The following is a 14,088-nucleotide window of genomic DNA, read 5'->3' as shown; positions in this document are numbered from 1 at the left end:
TGAAATGAATGAAGGAAGAAATGGGAGCAGTTTTGACTTTACCCTAGGCCTAGAAGTCTGATTAGTGACAGTTTTGGTTATTTAATCTAACCTGACATTGGCCTTGTCTTTCCATGGCCCCAGAAAAATATTCCCACATGCCAGAGTGCCCGTTTTCCTAAGCAGTTGAACTCAGTAGCTAAAGGAAACGCTATCTGAGAGCAGGGTGAGTGATGAGGTCAGCCTCTGCCTCCCCAGCCGCCCCTGAGAGGGCGCTGTTGCCGAATCAACTCTCCAGAGGCCGCCACCGACTTACCAGCGCATTCCCACGGGCTCAGCATCCCTTCCACGGCGGCGGCCGCGGGTCCCCAGCGCCGCGCCTGCCCACAAACATGGCGGCGCCCTACTCAGCTTCAAGGGACCGCTGGGCCGGCCGTGCCTTGCCAGTACTCGGGGACTTCCTCTGCGAGCCGGCTTCCTGCACGGCTGGCATTTAAATCGGCGCCTGGGGCTGCGGGATGCTGCTGCGGATGCCGAGCCGTCCGCGCGTCGGGCAGGTCCACCCTCTTTCCGCCTAAGCATCCCTTAGCCGCAGCTCGGGCAGAGAAGGGGAGGGCCGCGGAGAAACCGGGGACACAGTCATCCGGCAGTTTAATTGCAGGTTTGACTTTAATTTCCAAGACTGCAACCCTCCTCTCCCCGTCCAGATTAATTTTCCTCTCCCTGGCTTTGGGAGCTGGATGAAGCCGGCGCTGGGCATCGTCCCAGGAGCAGGAGAGGAGCGCGTTCCCAGCCCGGCTCCGCTGCCCCAGGGATCCCCGAGCCGCGCCCAGGCCATGGTGCGGCTGAGCCCCGCTCTCCGGTGAGGCGGCGGCGCGGCTCGGAGGCCGGCGGGCGGGCTCTGCGGGGCACCTTCCCCGGAGGTGTCGCGGGGCGCCAGGACGCGGGGGCTCCGCGCCTTCCTGCCGGGGCTGCGCGCGGGGTCGAGCGGAGGGCGCGATGTTCAGCTGGCTGAGCACCGACGACCGCCGGAGGAAGGACCCCGAGGTCTTCCAGACGGTGAGCGAGGGGCTCAAGAAACTCTACAAGAGCAAGCTCCTGCCTCTGGAGGAGCATTACCGCTTCCACGAGTTTCACTCGCCTGCCCTGGAGGATGCCGATTTCGACAACAAGCCCATGGTCCTGCTGGTGGGCCAGTACTCCACGGGGAAGACCACCTTCATCAGGTGAGCCCTGCCAGGCCCGCCCCGCCCCGCCGCTCGGTGGCCAGCCTCGTTCCTAGCGTTGCCAAGCTGTCCAGGTGAGCGTGCGGTCCTCTGGGTTGAGAGGCAGGCTGCTACGGTGTGGGGGTGGGGGCCAGTGGCCCACTGATGTCAAGGGGTGCTCGATCTCCTGCAAACGCCTTCGGAACAGGGGTTCTGCCGTTTCCCTCCGTGAATATTTGAGCATCTACAACCTGCAAAGCGCTGTGCTTTGTCTGGGGAGGAGAGCTCAAAGGTAAAGGTCTGTTCAGGTACTAATTTTTCTCTAACCCAAGCTTCCGACACAAGCCCTTTGGGAGCAGGATGGGCACCAGCTGTCATGTCATGTCTGAACGGAACACCAGATGGAGATTGTTCTTGTGGAGTGGACAGCCTTGGGGCTCAGCAGCTTTGAGAGGCTGAGTGATTTCCGAAGCATTTCAAAGCAGGCTGAGAACCTGGGGGTGATGGCCCTGTTGACCTTTGGAGATCTTCGAGTGTTAGAGCTGGAAGGGCCCGTAGAGATTAAACCATTGGTTCTTCACTTCTTATCAGGTGCTCCTTTGAAAATCCTGTGCAAGCTGGGAACCTGTCTTTAGAAAAATGCACCTGCATCCCATATTTGCATACAATTTTGGGGGGTGGCAGTCGTGCCAGGACCATCCTTGGACCTTAAGGTGAGATCCCTGATCTAATTCAGGTCCCTTATTTTATTAAACACCCATTTCTGCTCAGAGCTGTTCAGAGCTACCTAGGCTCTGTACAAGTTTTCCTTTGTAATCTCTGTCCTCTATCTGGTCAGGTTTATGCCCCACGGAAGGTGCAGGTCATTCCTGCCCTTGCACAACCTTCCTGGGCTCTCTGGTCATGCCTTGATTATAACACTTAGCATGTGATTTGGAGCTTGTCCTCCATGGAGCACTCTAAGGAGCAGCCATGCCTTGCAAAGCAGCAGTTGTGCCTTACCACCTCTGGGGCCTAGCCCAGGGTCTCACCTTCTGGAATTCCTAGCAGGTGACTGCAGAATGGGAGGGAGGATGGGGACAGGCAGGGTCTCTGGAGGCAGGATCCCAGAGCTGCAGGCAGGTCTGAGACAGTCTCGCGTGGTTTGCCTGAGTCATCTTTGGCTGTTAACTGTGTCTAAGGAAGTGGCAGATTCAGGTTGCCACAGATTATTCCTTATCTGAGGGAGATAGGAAGGCGGAGCCCTCCTCTTTTTTATCATCCAAGTATGAGATGACTCCTTCCCCACTTGTGTGAGTAACTGAATTTGGTGCAAGCATCAGAAGCTGCTTCCCCTGGAGGGAGAGTGACCCAGAAGGCTAAGAGGGGCTGTGGCACAGAGACACCCTCCATATCCAAATGACGTAATTTATTCCTTCTGATTAAGTCCAATGAACAGTAATTTTATTTTTTAATTGAAAAATACAGAAAAGAATAAATGCAAAGAAGAAAAAGATCATCCATAATTCTATGACTTAAAGGAAACCATTTAAATATTTGTATATATCTATCCAACATTTTAGCTATTTTATAATACAATTGAGGTCATGCCAGATATGTAATTTTGTACTCAGATTTTTTTTTTACTTGTAGCATGAGTTTTCCCCTGTAATTAAAAAATCTTCGTAAGCCTGCTTTTTAACATCTGTGTAATATTTCACTGATGTCTGTGTGATTATTCGTTTAACCAGTCTACTTCTTTTGGATGTTTTAAGTTGTTTCGGAGTTTTTGCTATTGTAGAATCACTCAGTATCTCTGTGCATAATGTTTTTTCACATATTGGACTCTTCTCAGAGAGTCCCAGAAGTAGAATTACCAGGCCAAAGGTTGTGTAGAATTTTAGTTGTTGTTGTTGTTTTGTGTTGAGTCAAATAAGGGAAATTTCCCCTGTTTCCAAAAGGGTAGGTCAGTATAAAGCCCCTTCCGTGGGGTAGCCAGGACTCGGCTGGGGTAGCCACAGTCTCAGATGCCTTCTCCTCTTCCCCCTCTCTGTCCCTGCTTCTTGGGTTGAGCTCCCTGATTCTTAGCTCTGTCTCTGTCCTGAACCTGTAAAGGGCCCTGCTCTCAGAAACAAAGTCTTGCCTCTCCTTTCCCCCATCCTTGGCTTTTTGCCTCTTGAGTGTCCATCCCCTTTGAGTTATATGGGCTTGCCATGGGGTCCATTTCTTGTCTCAGGAAGAAAACACAGTAGAGGACATTCTTCTAATAACTAATTAATGTGCTGTGATCTCTGCCTGAAATAACTTCCCTGGCCCAGGGCCCAGCAACCCAGAATAATAAAATAAACAACAAACTGGCCTGGCGGCTGCTCTCTCCAACACAGGCTGCCTCTTTGGAGCACAGTAGCTCTGTGTCCGTCTGGCCTGGCAGTCGCTCCTCCTGCTTGTGCTCCTCTCCCTTCACCATTTCTCTCTCTGGCAGGCAGCCTTGAATCCCCTTTTGGCCCCCTGGTCCCTCCTTGCTGCCCACTTTCTGTGGCTCCTCTATTCTGAGGGTAGCAGAGCTGAGAGCTGGGTGGCGGCAGAGCTGAGGCAGAGGCCGGGGAGTCGAGGGTGGGGCCGAGGGCAGCCAGGGCCAAGCTGCCCTGTCTCTGTCTCCACTGCGAGGGCTGCACCTGGGGGCTGATGGACGGAGTGAGGGCAGATCTGCCCACCAGCTCTCCCCACTTCCTCTGGGGTCTCTTTGTTTCCTCCCCCAGAGGTGACTCAGCATTTCCCTGTGGCTGGTCTCTCACCGCCACCCTGTTCTCCACTGCCCAGGCCTCACCCAGGTATTACAGCATGTGTGAAAGATGTTTCTCTGGAAAGCTGAAGGGCTAGAGAGAGAGGGCCGCCATTCCAGCTAGACTCACTGGCCTCTGTAAAGCCCGTCCCTCCAGTCACGATCTCTGCAGCACCTTGGTCCCTGTCCACCCTCCATTTCCCGTCAGGCCCTGCTCTGCTGGACCTCCGAGAGGGGCTGGGGGAAAATGCACCCCCTCCCACAGGGCCTCACTCAGGTCTGGTCACATCTGCCTCGAGAGTCAGGTGTCTGGAGGTCATCGGGTAAAGCTCCTGGTGGGCCCTGAGAAAGGGCGTCCACCCCAGGGGGACAAAGTCCAGGGAGGACACGGGCTGGGTCAGCAGGAACCAGGCTCCACCACGTCCTAACCAAGAGCCCTGGTTAGTGAGGTTTAGTTAAGGCCACATGGTCTAACCTGAGAGCCCTGGTTAGTGAGGCCTAGCTAAGGCCGCATGGTCTAACCTGAGAGCCCTGGTTAGTGAGGCCTAGCTAAGGCCACATGGCCTAACCTGAGAGCCCTGGTTAGTGAGGCCTAGCCAAGTTTACATGGCCTAACCTGAGGGTTCACGTCACCTAAGCTTTCCGAGCCTCAGTTTCCTTACCTGTAATGTGTGACTAGCAGTAACTCTGTCACAGGGTCAGAATCAGGATAAGGAGTGGGAGAGAGCTAATATTTAGCCCCCAGTTATGTTCCAGGTACTGTGCTTTCCAGCTCTGTCAAAAGGCTTAGAGGCTGACCCTTGGGGTCCCGTGCCCACCCTGGCAGGGATGAAGGGCAGGGGGGTGGCTTATGGTGTGGAGGGCGCAGAGCTTGCCCTTTGATAGCCAGAGGGCTGGGGAGGAGCAGGACGCTGGCCTCTGGGGACAGTGCTGGGGAGTGGGCTGGGCGGCTGCCCTGTCATGGGGTGGGCCCAGGCAGGGGAGGCCATCGGGAGCCTGTGACTCTGGCTACCGGATGCTCCTTTGGGCCAGAATCAGTTCATCCTTGAACTTCCTAAACCACAGCCGGGACTACCCTGGGCTGGGGATGTTGGTGGCTGTTCTTGGGAGCACAGAGCTGCTGCGTGCCTCAACTTGGCCGCCCCCACCGGGTATCTCCTGTCTACGCCCCCACTTTGTCACTGTGGGGTGCTTTGCGGTATCCTCAAAACCCTGTGAGACCGGCAGAGGAAGTCTTGTTATCTTAATTCAGTTTAAAGCTGAAGTACAGAGGCTTAGAGAGACCGACTTACCCAGAGATACAGACATAAAATATGAATAACTATAAATAAAAGGCAGAAAGTGATATGTGCTCTAGAGTGTTCCTAAAAGGTTAAGTGCTAAGAGACTTGCGGGGAGGGTGAGTACATCTGGTTTGGGGTGGAGACAGGACTGAATTGGGTAAGGCTTCCTGGAGGAGGTATTTGAACTGGATTTTGGATGGGGTAGAAATGTGCCAGGCACTTACAGGCAATCATGAGGTGTTCGTTTTTTCTGATTATTGTCTGTGCCAACGTGGGCAGATGTCTGATGTAGCCCTTCATCCTATCCCTCTGGAGTAGTTAGAAACCCAGTATTATCCCCATTTTATAAACCAGGGAAACTGAGGCAGTGGGCTGTTGGGGAACTTGTCCAAGGTCATATTGGTGACCAGGCAGGCACCCATGAAGGCATGTTTCCGGCTGAGCAGAGGCACCAAGCCCGGCCCGAAGCCCCCTGTGGGGTGTCCGTGGGCCCAGCCCCTTCGATCGCCCGTCGGCTCGTCCCCCGGCAGCGACCAGAGATCTGGGGTCCGCGGCCGTGGGATGGGTGGGGGCAGTTTGGAGGCAGACTAGGATTCCTGGCTCCAGGCCTTACCCTGTGTGCTTACATCACCAGTAAAGCAGGGCACATGCACCAGAATAAGGAAAACATTAGGAAATACCTTACGGAGGAAAATATGAAGAATAGTCTTCATGGGAAAAATCAGAATTGTGTTGGACATATGCCTATTTTATGGTCTAGTGTTACTTATTCTGCACTGTGTGGCAGGAAGAGGGGTGCACCCCAGCCTTGTCAGCCCTTAGGAGCATTAGACATTTTAATCTGGCCCTGAGCTTGGGCAGTCTGCAGCTTGGGTTCCTCAACTGCAAAACCGAATGAGGCACCATCCCGCAGAGCACGTAGGATCAATTAAGTGGTCAGGGTCCCAGGACAGCACCGCCCCAGGGGCTGCCCAGCCCACCTCCCCTTCTCTTTCTTATGCTGTCCCCACCCAGGGTTGAATTAGCGTCTCCTTTTCCACACTGCCTTGGGAATGCTTTTGCCCGGCCACAGGGGCTATCTGTATCAAGTCCCATTAAGAAACCCTGCACGTGATTCCTCAATAGGTTTCCCTTTTTGTACACACTGGGGGCTTTGTTACGGTGGCACCCAGTGCTGCCAGACATACCCACATGTCCCTGAGAATTTACCCTGCCGCGGTTCTCTGCTTGGCCCAGCCTGCCCCTGGGGCTCGCTGGGGACTGTGGTTGGACTCTGTTTCTTCAGGCCCTGCGTGGGCAGCAAGGCTCGGGCCGGGCGGGCTTGGCTGAGAGGGCAGGTGCAGCGCAGCCTCGAGGCCCTCTCTTGGCCGCCTCAGGCTGCGGCTCCGGGACTCCCCAGGAAGCTGCCTCTGTTGGGCAGGGCAGAGGCACCCTTTGTTCTGCTGAGGACACTGTGTCTCTTCTGGGTGGCATCTGAGAGCCTGTGTGAGGAACGTGCTCCAGCATGTGTGGCCCTAGTCAGCCGGGCGTTCTCGGGGCTGCCTCAGAATGGTGTCTTCCCACCCCTCTTTATTTAGCTATCCCTGGAGCCTTTGGTGATGTCCCCTCCTGCCAAGAATCCACACTTGTCCCACCCTCTGCAGGGCTGCTTAGAGCGTCTCATTCAAGGACACCAGGTTAGTGCTCCTGTGCAGAGGCAAGAACAGATGGGGCCACGTCTCATGGAACTTGACTCCTTGGGGCTCTGGCCCTATTGTGTATAAGTCCCAAGAATGCCCTTTTTAGGGACGGACCTGGAGCCTGCTCTAGTCACCTTACAGCAGTGGCTTTTGCATGCTACACCCCATCACTGAGGCCCAGCTGTGAACCAAGGGCTGATGCCCTGGGTTTGTGGGTCCCCAAAACCAACCTTTCCCCCAAGGTCCAGCTCTTGGCCAGCCTTTTGCCAAACTGTATTCCTTTTGTGGTCTTCTTCTCCCACTCTTTGATACAGTCCCCCTTTTGGCCTGTCCCCAGAGGCGGCTGCATGTCCTGGCCAGGGGGAGAACTAAGGGGCAGTGGGTTGGGATCATGAATTCCCAAACCCAAGTGTGGCATCTTAGCTCTGCTGTGTTCTGATTATACAGCCTGGAGCAAATCGTTTAACCTTTTTTTCCTCCCCTGTAAAATGGGGTGATAATCTAGATGCCAGTACTGTTTCAAGGACTTAATGACTGTGACTAATTTGACCCTCCCAGCACCCTAGGGGGTAGGTTTCCTTATTATGCTCTTTTTATGGGGAGGATCCTAGTACTCCTATCGAGACGTTGTGAAAATGAAACGTGATAATCCACGGAGAGTGTGTGACAGTGCCTGGCACGCTGCACGTGCTCAGCAGAGCTGAACCATCACGGGCCCCCAGGTTAGAGAGGAAGGTGGCGAGGTTCACGGAGGCACAGCCCTGGTGGGCAGAGAAACCAGGATCCAAGCCAGGTCCGCTGGTCCCAAGGCCACTGAGACTCCCTGCCTCGGAGGAGAGGGCCCTTTGAGAGAGCAAGAAGGGCCTTCCAAGTGGGCAGTGGTTGTGACTTCTTATCTTCATGACCCAGTGCTGGCTTTCCAAAGGATAATCTGACCAGAGGAAATCCTGAGCGCACACCCCGGTCCCAGGGCTGGGATCCTGGAGGCAATGAGGGGCTTCCCCCAGGAAACTAAACCCAAGGCCTTCTGGCATGGTGGCCCAGCTCCTGACAGCGGCCTCTGCCTCGCGCTGTGGGGTGCAGCCGCATCCTCCCGGGAGCAGCTCCTCTGCGGGCTCCTTGGGGATGGAGCCCATAGCAACCCTACTTTATCTGCCCTTGAATGTGGAGTAAATTAGCAGCTCAGAGCACTTCCGGAAGGCGCATGTGGGAGGTGGATGAGCCTCCCTGGCCACCATCCTGTTTTGCAGAGCAGGACATCACTCCAGGCCCACTCTGGGGAGGTGTGGGTGGACAGAGAGTTCCAGTGGGCCTGGGAGCCAAGGCCTCTGCCCCGACGTCTGCAGGGCCTTGACTAGCCCTCCTGGTGGTGATTTCCTCCCCACAGAAGACAGTTCCAAAGCCAAGGACTGGCTGTTAGATATGAGTTTGGGTTCTGGCTCAGCTTCTGGCCGTTTCACTTGGACAAAGTCACTTAACCCTTCTAAGCCGTGGTTTCTGCAGCCATAGGGCTACTGTGAAGTGTCTAGTATAGGGTCTGGGATGTAGAAATGCTACTGAATATCAGGGTTATTTTCAGTAAAGTAAAAGGGTTGGTCTAGAACAGTGTTCTCCACCCTGGCCTCACAGTAGAGTCAACTGGGAAACTTCCACAAAGTACTAGCTGCCCAGACCCCACTGCAGACCTCTGGGATTTGAGCCCAGGCGCCATGTGCTAAAGCTCTGCAGGTGGCTTGTATGTGTAGCTGGGGCTCCAGACCCCTGATCTGGGAGAACTCCAGGTTCCTTCCCAACTTGGTCTCTGAATTGGCATCTGTTCTCCTGAGGGCTCCTTGACACCCCCCACCCCTGGCCCCCCCGAGCATAAATATGGGTCCTCAGGCTTTAATGGAGGGAGGTTCTCAGCACTCAGTAGGGGCTTGCCTCAGGGGCCTGTGTTTGTTGGATGACATCCCCTTCCCCTGGTGCACTGCGGTCTTGGAGGGCCACCCTGGGACCCTCCTCCGGCCAACCCAAGACAGTTCTGACTTAAGGCTGTGCTGAGCTCCTAAAGGGCTTGGCTGTCCTTAGAAACTGTCCTCTTCAGACCCTGGCCCACTGCTCTGGGCTGCTAAAGGCGCCTGTGGACTTCACTCCCGGAGGGGGACAGGTGGCGGCGGCTTCTCATTGCCCAGGCGTGGAGAAGAGCAAAGAGCAGCACTGCTGCCTCGGGCCAGGAGCCCAGAGTTCAGATGAGCTGTCAACACGCCGTTCCTCCTGCCTTCTCTGGGGTGTTGGAAATGAGGGTGCAGTGGAGGGGTGAATACACTCTTTGTGTTTTGTATCATGTACAGTCCATTTTTATATTAAATAATGAAGCGGATAATAATGACCTATGATATGTCAGCAGAGTCTGTGGATGGTGTAATTTCTAACTATGTCTTCATGCAGGGACTTCAGCAGGTTACCTTCAGTTATGACACCTGCAGTAGAACTGTAGAGTTACTTTCGCCCCATTTGCTTTATTTCTGAGCCCAAACCTTGTTTTTGTTGTTGTTACTGTTTTTTTAACTGATTCAGGAAGGGAGAAAAGACCAGGAACAGAGTTAGTATTTCAAGTTCAGCTGAAATTCCGCCTCCTCTGCACATTTCTTTGGATTCCCTCGCAGCTCTTCCCCAGCGTGAAACCTCAGTGCTCTGGATCTGCCCGTCCCCTCTGTCCTCCTTACGGGGGACGTGCGTGCTGCTCTGCAAGCAGAGGCCCTGCGTTTGACTGTGCTCTCTTCTGCCAGGTACCTGCTGGAGCAGGACTTCCCAGGCATGCGGATCGGGCCTGAGCCAACCACCGACTCCTTCATCGCGGTGATGCAGGGGGAGGTGGAGGGGATCATCCCCGGGAACGCCCTGGTGGTGGATCCCAAGAAGCCCTTCCGGAAACTCAATGCTTTTGGCAACGCCTTCTTGAACAGGTGAGTGCCGAGGGGGACACCTTGGGATGTTCTCTTTTCCTCTTCTTGGAGTATGGGATGTGAAAGTGTGGCAGGATGGGGCAGGAGCTTGGGAGACTCGGTACCTTTCTAGAGTCTCTTTGATTGTCCCTTTCTTGCGGGGAACTTAGCTGTGTCCATCACCATTGCTTAAGGACGTGCGTGGGGGCTGCATACGCTAGGCTGCTTCCTCTGCATCAAGGCACAGGGAATGGTGCAGCAGAGGGTGAGATCGTGTCCCATCATCTGCACCTCACCAGATAAAAGTAGGCAGGGCAGCTCTATGTAGTTTCTAGCATTTGCCTATGCCATGTTCAGGGTTTGCATCTGCTGGAAGGAGGTGGAGGAAGATTCTTTCCTGTTCTTGGACTTTTTTTTTTCTTATTTTTTTTAACTTGGTGGACTTAAGGTGGAAGCCCTGGGTTTTGTGGACCTTGGGACAAGTTCAAGCCTGCAGACCCGCAGCAGTGCTTGGCAAGCTGATCTGGGCTTTAATGTTATTATTTTTCACCTAATCCTCAGGCTGATCCCCTAGTCCCACTGATTCTACTTGCAGATCCACACCACAATTTTACATGTGCATTGCACCTGACGATTTTTTAAATGACTTTTTCTGGTGGGAGGTATTTAGGGTAATGGTCGAGAGTACAGGCTTTGGCTTCAGACAGACTTGTGTTCAAATCTTGCTGCTAGCCCTGTGGATCATGGACAAGTTACCTAATGTCTCTACCTCAGTTTTCCCTTCTGTAAAATAGGATAATAGGAATACTTCTTCCAAGGAGTTTAAGGAAAATGAGCACAATAACGAACAGGTAACACTTAATGCCTAGCACATAGTAACCAAAAAAGAAGATGGGAAATATTGGAGAGTAGTACTAGTATTACCAGGTCTTGTTTCATTTGATTTCCCACATTATTTACGCTTCCCATTTTTTCAGATGTGCCAGTTGAGGCTCATTGCCCAAAGTATTGTTCACATCTCTTATCCTGGGCGATATTTTCTTTCTAAAACTATGAACTTTTCTGTGACTTTCCTGTGATGGCCTTGAATCAACAATACTCTGATACGGGGACGGGGAAGGGATGGCATAAATAAAGTGTGGGATTGCAAGTGGGCAGGGTGGGCTCCCAAAGCAGTGCGGCAGGGAAAGGGTCCTGTTGGGAAATCCTGGGAAATTGGGCTGGCAGGTAGGGAGGCCTTCAAGGGTGAGATCTGGTTTTTCTAGGGAACGGAGCTAAGACATTAGTGTAAAATGATTCCGTGGGAATAGTGTTCAGGTGCATGGAGAAAGGTGGTCCTGCTGTCTGGGAGTGTCCGTGATACCTGCTGCTGAGTGAGGAGGTCCAGGCCAGGTGGAGGGGGAGCCATGGGGCCAAGGTGCTAAACTGCAGAAGTGGGTGGGGGCAGGATAGAGAGTGATCCAGAGAATGAGTCAGCCGGGGTGGACATCTGGGGGAATGTACGAAGGCCGGATGTGATGAATTTGATTTTGGACACCTTGAATTTGCAATGACTGTATGTCAGCAGACGAGCATGATCCTATCTGAAAGTGGAGGAGAGGAAAGCTTGGGGTATAAAAGAGATTATTGGGATCATTGGAAGAGATGAGTCTGGGCTATAGCAGTTAACCCCATTTTGAAATAATAGTGCTTATAATGATAAGTAGTATATAGTATTGTATATAGTAGCATATAGCCCATAGTAACAGCACTTATGTAATTGCCATCATATGTTGGGTGCATTCCTGAGAGCTCATACCCTTATGTCATTAATCAAACCCAGCATATCTTGCCATCTCCATTTTTAAATGTACTGAAACTGAGCAGTGTGTAAGGTGGGTGGTGGAGGGGAGCAGAGCAGTTTATAGTCTTTAAAGACACTTAAACTCTTTGAACCTTATTATCTTCATCTATAAAATGATAAAATGCAAACTGAAACCTCTGTGTCCTAATCTCTTCCTGCCAGAGTTGCATAAAGAAAATTCAAGAGAAAGAAGCATGTATACAGTAGTTACTTACAATGTTTACAGAGGTTATATCTTGGAGTAGAATTGAAGGGGAAGAAAGCTGGAAGGAGACTATTATATCTCCTTCAGTGCCTTACTGAACTGTTGAACTTTTTTTTATCTCATGCATATATTTCTAATTACAAAAAAATTAATTTATAAAGAAAATATAGGTGAAAGTGTTATGAAAAGGATAACAAACACATGTAAAGTGAGACGGTTAAGAGGCTGGAATCTCTCTTTAAATCTGTGATTTTGGTGAATAAAATGTGCAACCTGCTGGTGCTGACTCAGGTGAGATTCTGCATCTCCAGGACAACCTGTCGGAACCTGATCTAGATAGGGGACCCCAATAAGAAAATAAAGGTGGCCATGGCTGACGGTGGCCTTGTCTCCTTCCCAGGCACCCTGCTCAGGGATAGAACTCTGTTTATTTCAGTGGACACTAAGCCCCTCCAGCCTTGGGCTCAGCTCTCTGGGGAGCATAAGGTGAAGCTGGTCCAGCAGGTGCAGGTCCGAGAGAGCCATGATAACCAAGCTGAGAGTGATGGCAGAGGCCACCTGCTGATGAGGCCTTTGTGGACAAGGTGGTATTTGACCTGGGTGATAAATGATGAGTGAAATTACACTGGAAGGGTAAAAAGGGGACATTCCAGACAGAGAAGACTGAAAAAAAATACAAACAGGAAGGAATGAAAGAATGTGGCTTAATGTGGGAGCTATGTGACCAGAATATGGAAGGCATGGTAGGGTTTTGTGATTTTCTCCAGGAGCGCTTGACAGCTGAGTGGTAGATGTAAGCATGTCCCTTAGAAGGACGACAGCGAGCAAGGGGAAGCCACTGGCTTCCCTGCAGCCATGATTTACTGTTTCCCATCTCAGGGCTGCTGAGCTGTCCCATTTCATGCCCCTCCCCTTCTCCTCTGCAGTTATTCCAAGACCTCCCCAGTCCACCCAGCCTTCCTTCTCCCCCAGCAGACGACCTGGCTTCCTACTTAGAGAAAATGGAAGCCAGTGTCCAAGTATTCCGCCAAATGTGTGTGTGTTTTAATCTATCTGTAAATGCGGTCATTTGCATCGTCCTCACTTCTTTCCGTGAAGTCTGGGAGCAGAACTGTGGCTTATCTTTTTCTTCCCCAAGGCTAAACTCATCCCTTCCCCCGTACTGTGCTTTGGGACCATCTTCTCAGAGATCTGCTCCATCAATTACGCACTCGCTTTCTGACAACTTCAACCTCCCTCGACTCCTTCCCTGCCACGTGGAAATGTGTCTCTTCTTATAAATGCGACTGCAGGCCCTTCTCTCGCCGTCTGTGTTTTCCTTTCACAGCCAAGTTCCTTGGCGTCACCCCCTCCCTTCGTCCTGCCCCCACCCTGTGGCAGTGCAGCTTTCACCCCTCCTCCGTCGGAACGCACTACCTGGAGGATGAATCAGCCCCAGCCAGGGCTTCAAACGCCGGCCGCGTGCACGCAGCCTCCTGGCTTACTGTGTGGTAGGAATTCCCTTTAGGATACCCGGGCGTGTCCCAGACTCCAAGGGCCGGGATGCGCCTGGGCTTCGGGCATAACGGAGACCACAGTGTGGATGGGACAAGGACTGTGTCATCTGTCGTTCTCCCTCCAACATCCGGCACAGTACCAGGCACCCAGCAGGCACTCCATAAATATTTGTGGAACTGGACACACTGCCAACAGAGTTACTTTTCTATCAGTCGTATCTGATTGTGTCTCTCTCTTGCTGAAAATGTCCCAGTGGGTAAAATTCACATTTTTTAATGTAGCTTTCAAGGACCCTGTGATCTGGCCCTTGCCTCCGCGGCCTCGCAGTCTTCTGATCCTGGCCTCAGTGGCGTGTACCCCTGGAATGGCGTGTCCTCTCTCTCTCTCACTTCCGGGCCACGTTTGTACCTGCTCTTTCACCGTTACCCCTTCTCTCAGTCTGGAATGCTGTATGCCCTCCACCACCCATCCACGCATGCTGGCTCCCCACCCTCAGCCCTGTCCACGTGGGAAATGCTGTTTCACCTTCCGAAGTCTCGGTTCAGGTTCTGCCTCCTCACTGAAGCCTTCCCCGGCTCCTCCCTGTGCCTCCCTTTCCTCCCGGATCTGAACTCCCTCTTGGCAGCCATCTGCGGGCAGCAGAGCTTCCTTTCCCTGCCTGTTTTTACAGGACCTCGTAACGTACCTGGGATGGTGAGGTGCCCTTTTA

The 14,088-nt window shown here is 52.7% G+C and overlaps 1 protein-coding gene across 1 annotated transcript in view; it reads left to right on the top strand.

The window, feature by feature from the left end:
• The first annotated feature begins 468 nt into the window (after nucleotides 1-468).
• EHD3 (EH domain containing 3) overlaps nucleotides 469-14,088 on the top strand; it is a 30,470-nt gene continuing 16,850 nt past the window's right edge. Inside the window, exons 1-2 of the mRNA XM_037807011.1 lie at nucleotides 469-1,205; nucleotides 9,679-9,855. Coding sequence (XP_037662939.1) covers nucleotides 979-1,205; nucleotides 9,679-9,855 — 404 coding nt within the window. The 5' untranslated portion in view covers nucleotides 469-978. The remainder of the gene's footprint in view (nucleotides 1,206-9,678; nucleotides 9,856-14,088) is intronic.

The sequence above is a fragment of the Choloepus didactylus genome, chromosome 17, assembly GCF_015220235.1.
Source record: "Choloepus didactylus isolate mChoDid1 chromosome 17, mChoDid1.pri, whole genome shotgun sequence".
Taxonomy (NCBI): Eukaryota; Metazoa; Chordata; class Mammalia; order Pilosa; family Megalonychidae; genus Choloepus; species Choloepus didactylus.
This window is presented reverse-complemented; position numbering and strand designations above follow the sequence as displayed.